At 56.2% G+C, this 4267-nt stretch overlaps 1 protein-coding gene across 1 annotated transcript; it reads right to left on the minus strand.

Annotated features, from left to right (window-relative positions):
* Positions 1-246: 246 nt before the first annotated feature.
* On the minus strand, positions 247-3917 carry NFKBIA (NFKB inhibitor alpha). Its single transcript, XM_010983796.3, has 6 exons — positions 3311-3917; positions 2602-2710; positions 2078-2288; positions 1552-1640; positions 1157-1417; positions 247-820 (listed from the first exon to the last, which is right to left on the minus strand). Exons 1-6 carry the CDS (start codon positions 3535-3537, stop codon positions 773-775), a joined length of 945 nt encoding a protein of 314 aa, XP_010982098.2. The 5' UTR covers positions 3538-3917; the 3' UTR covers positions 247-772.
* Positions 3918-4267: the final 350 nt, after the last annotated feature.

Raw genomic sequence — 4267 nt, forward strand, 5'->3', positions numbered from 1 at the left:
AAGCCTGGAACTGGTGTTTCCCATCAGCTTGCAACAGCCTCCCCTCCTACACACCAGGCTCTGGGGCTGCTTGCAAAGCCGGGCGGGGAGGTTGGTGTAGACTGTGAGAAGCTGCTCTCTGAAAGGGCTCCGTGGCTGGCTGTGGTAAGTGCCCCCACACGACTCTCCACCTCCACTTCCACCTGGGGATCAAGTGACTCTCAGGGTAGGAGTTCCACAGCAGCCCGAAGAAAATGATCAGTATGATTCTGTTTGTAAAAATCTGTTTAATAAATATACATCTTGGAAGTACCAAAATAATTACCAACAAAATACACCATGTACACTATTTACAGGAGGGGAGCACACCTGGACAGGTAGCGACTTTTAACCCCACCCCACTGACGGGTTTAACAACACACCTCATCCTTACGTGTCACTGGATACAACTGGGCTCAGCCACTAAATCCGTGGTCGTTCAACCAAGATGCACAATAAATTAATGTAGTCCTTTCATCAAATTTTGGATAACCTTCCCCAAAAACCCCACAAAGGTGACGTTTTAAAAGAAGTTTTCTCTGAATTCCAATGATCCTTCTTGGCCCCCTTCCAAAGTTCACAAAAGTAACAAAATGAAGGCTAATCCACCACAGTAAAATGTTCCAGGCCAGCAGTGTGCAGTGTGGTTGTAAGTGCACCCCCTTTTTTTCTTTTTCTTTTTTTTTTTAGAAAAATAAACCTCTCTTTTTGTACAAATATACAAGTCCATGTTCTTTTAGACAGTTTCCAAAGCTCATAACGTCAGGCGCTGGCCTCCAAGCACACAGTCATCATAGGGCAGCTAAAAAGAGAAAAAAAGGCACGTCAAACTTGCAAACCTTGCCAAAGGTGCTGGGATGATGGTGAGAGCTGCTACTGGAAAGAACTCAAGTATTCTTGGCCTGCATTGTCTATAACCGGAATATAAATGAACTTCTTGGGCTGAGAGAGTTTTCCTTTAAGGATCCTCTCCTTCCAAAAGAGCCAAAAAGACGTACTCTTGGGATACTGCTTACACACGCTGGAGTTTGAGAGCCTCGCTATAAAGAGGAGACCCCTGGGATAAGGAGGAGCGTAGGGGCCTGAGAGAGTGAGGGAGAACAGCCGCAGAGCGAAGAACAAGTTAACCGGGACTCACCTCGTCCTCTGTGAACTCTGACTCTGTGTCATAGCTCTCCTCATCCTCGCTCTCTGGCAGCATCTGAAGGTTCTCTAGTGTCAGTTGGCCCAGCTGCTGCTGTATCCGGGTGCTTGGGCGGCCCCAGGTGAGCTGGTATGGGGAGTAGCCCTGGTAGGTGACTCTGTTGACATCAGCTCCACACTTCAACAAGAGCGACACCAGGTCTGGATTCTGCAGGTCCACTGCAAGATGGAGGGCGGTTCGGCCGTTACAGGGCTCCTGAAACAAAAGGAATTTGAGATGCTTACAATTGAGTTTCAGATGTCTGCTGGCCACAAAAGCACGTTGAGTTCAGACTGCAGACGGCTCGGAGCCTGGTGCGCTCCATCCGAAGGCAGGCGTGAGGCACTCACCTGAGCATTGACATCAGCACCCAAGGACACCAACAGCTCCACGATGCCCAGGTAGCCGTGGATAGAGGCTAAGTGCAGACACGTGTGGCCTAGAGGACCAAAAGTAAGAAACTATAACCACTTGTTTTGATCCTCACTTTTCAAGCAGAACCTCTCACCTATTCTTTTTTTCTTTTTTTAAATGGGGGGAGGTAATTAGGTTTATTTATTTATATATATATTTTTAATGGAAGTGCTGGGGATTGAACCCAGGACCCTTTGTATGCTAAGCATGTGCTCTACTACTGAGCGACACCCTCCACCCTCACCTATTCTTTTAAGGGACAAATTCTTCTGAATTCGAAAAACCCAGAATCTGGGTTCTCAATTGACCTTAGTAAGGCAGCAGAGGCCTTTAGGCAGACATTTTTTTTAACCTGTCACATGCTGAGAGTTTAAGCCTTGCCTGGACTCCTTAAGGTGGTCCACTTCCCCCTTCTTCACTTCAGGTCACCTGCCCTCTGAAGGGCGGGGCAGGCAGACGTACCATTGTAGTTGGTGGCCTGCAGAATGGAGTGGAGGTGCTGGGTCTGGCGGGTCTGAGTCAGGACTCCCACACTGGCCAGGCAGCCCTGCTCACAGGCAAGGTGTAGGGGGGTATTTCCTCGAAAGTCTCGGAGCTCAGGATCGCAGCCAGCTTCCAGAAGTACCTCAGCAATTTCTGGCTGGTTGGTGATCACAGCCAAGTGGAGTGGAGTCTACAAACAGAAGATGGACAGAAAGGATAAGCCATAGATCAAACCCACAGTCTGTGTTCCCTTGATCTCCTGGCTGTGGGTGCTGCTCCTCCCAGACAGGCGCCAGAGGCCCCAGGTGGGGCTTCATCAAGGCCTCACCAAATCAAGGGAACTTTCTTTCCTCTCTAGGATGTTGGCTGATTCAGGTGTAAAAGGTCGGGGCCAATAACGCCCAGGGACTGCTAATTTAGAAATCATTGGGAATATCTGTGCTAGACTGAGCTCCGTCACGGGATCAAAGAGGCACGGGGCCGAGGCCAGAAAAGCAGCGTACCTGCTGCAGGTTGTTCTGGAAGTTGAGGAAGGCCAGGTCTCCCTTTACTTGGCGGACTACTTCCATGGTCAGTGCCTTCTCTTCATGGATGATGGCCAAGTGCAGGAACCTGCGGGGAAAAGAGGGAAAACCCCCCCGGGGCTGGTGAGTGCACTGCGTGGGGCCCAGGAAGGCGCGGCCCGCGGGGGATTGCGCAAGGCCGGGGTTTCTGGAGGCCGAGGCCGCGGTGTTTTCCGCGAGGTTATTATGAGCTGAGTGTTCCTGGCAGGCGCCCAGGGACTTTCCGGGCTCCCCCCCACCACCTCGCGGCGGGCGCCGGCCAGACCGCCCCGCCCTCCCGCCGGGCCGGAACGCCCTGTACTTCCCCTCCCGGCCGCGCGGCGCCCGCCAGCGGGGCAGAAACTCCCGCCCCCCTTATGCAAGCGGGGACTTCGCGTCCCGGCCGCCGCCCCGCCCCCGGCCGAGGGGACCTGCACGGCGCGGTGGGGGGGGGGGGGGCGTGCGCGGCTGCAAGGCCGAGCTGCAGGCCCACCGCCCCGGGAGCCAGCCCCGATCCCCGGTCCCCACGCGCAGCCGTGCACCTCTGCACAGCCTCGGGGTCGATGCAGAAAGCCCCATCCGCGGCCGCAACGGGGGCCCCGCTCGCCGGGCTGCAGGCCCGGCGCCCCAACCCGGCCCCGCCACCCAAGCCTGAGCCCGCGACACTTACGAGTCTCCGTCCTCGGTGAGCTGCTGCTTCCAGGGTTCGGCGCCGCGCGGCGCCTCCTGAGGCTCGAGGCGGATCTCCCGCAGCTCCTTCACCATCTGCTCGTACTCCTCGTCCTTCATGGAGTCCAGGCCGCTATCGTGGCGGTCGTCCAGCAGCCGCTCCTTCTTGAGCGCATCCCGAGGGCCCTCCATGGCCCACTCGTGGCCGGGCTCGGCGGGCTGGAACATGGCGCGGTGAAAGCTCGGGCGCTGCTCCCCAGGTGCGCTGGCCACGGGCTGCGCTGCGCGCTGGCTGCTCTCGGTGTCACTGGAGGGCGGACGGGCGGAACGGCAGGCTCGGACTGTTGTGGGCTCGGCAGCGCCGCCGCGGCGCCCTATAAACGCTGGCTGGGGATTTCTCCGGGGCGGGGTCAGGCACGGGGAATTTCCAAGCCAGTCAGACCAGAAAAGAGAACTGGCCTCGTCCTCTGCTAGGGGGAAAAAGAAGCCTAAACCCCGAGCCCGAGTTCATCAGAGAAACTCCCTGCGATGAGCCACGGGGGTCATGTATAGGGAACTTTTTGATGAACGCTGAGTGGCTGGAAAGTCCTCCCGACTAGGCCCCCACCCCCGGTACTTCCCTGCAGCCTGCACTCAGTAATCCCGGCCCGCTGCAAGAAACCTTCTTTCCCTGGGGTTTCCCACGATCGATTTGATTTGGGGTCGTCGGCTGCTGAGATTCCAAGGATGCAGACCTGCTGGGCAGTCCTTCCTTGGGGTTTGCCGACCTGCCGGTCCTTTCCGTTTTCTGATCTTTTGGAAACGCGAGTGGAAATGTTGGCTGGGTGTAGGGATTCACTTCCCCCAAACCTCTCTGCGGGAAGGATGCACTGGCGGTGGAAGGTCACCGGCTGCCCCTGCGTTCCTGCCACTACCAGATTCTTTGAAGCTCAGGGACATGTTGCGCCTCCCCAGCCCC

This window comes from Camelus dromedarius, chromosome 5 (assembly GCF_036321535.1).
Source record: "Camelus dromedarius isolate mCamDro1 chromosome 5, mCamDro1.pat, whole genome shotgun sequence".
Classification (NCBI taxonomy): domain Eukaryota; kingdom Metazoa; phylum Chordata; class Mammalia; order Artiodactyla; family Camelidae; genus Camelus; species Camelus dromedarius.

What these genes read in the sequence shown, in the direction of transcription:
- NFKBIA (XM_010983796.3), bottom strand. Translation starts at nt 3,537, where the DNA reads ATGTTCCAGCCCGCCGAGCCCGGCCACGAGTGGGCCATGGAGGGCCCT. An exon ending in TCCAGAACAACCTGCAGCAG is followed by an intron (nt 2,289 to 2,601) that starts GTACGCTGCTTT and finishes TTCTGTTTGTAG; the next exon opens with ACTCCACTCCACTTGGCTGT. An exon ending in GCAGGCCACCAACTACAATG is followed by an intron (nt 1,641 to 2,077) that starts GTACGTCTGCCT and finishes TTGGTCCTCTAG; the next exon opens with GCCACACGTGTCTGCACTTA.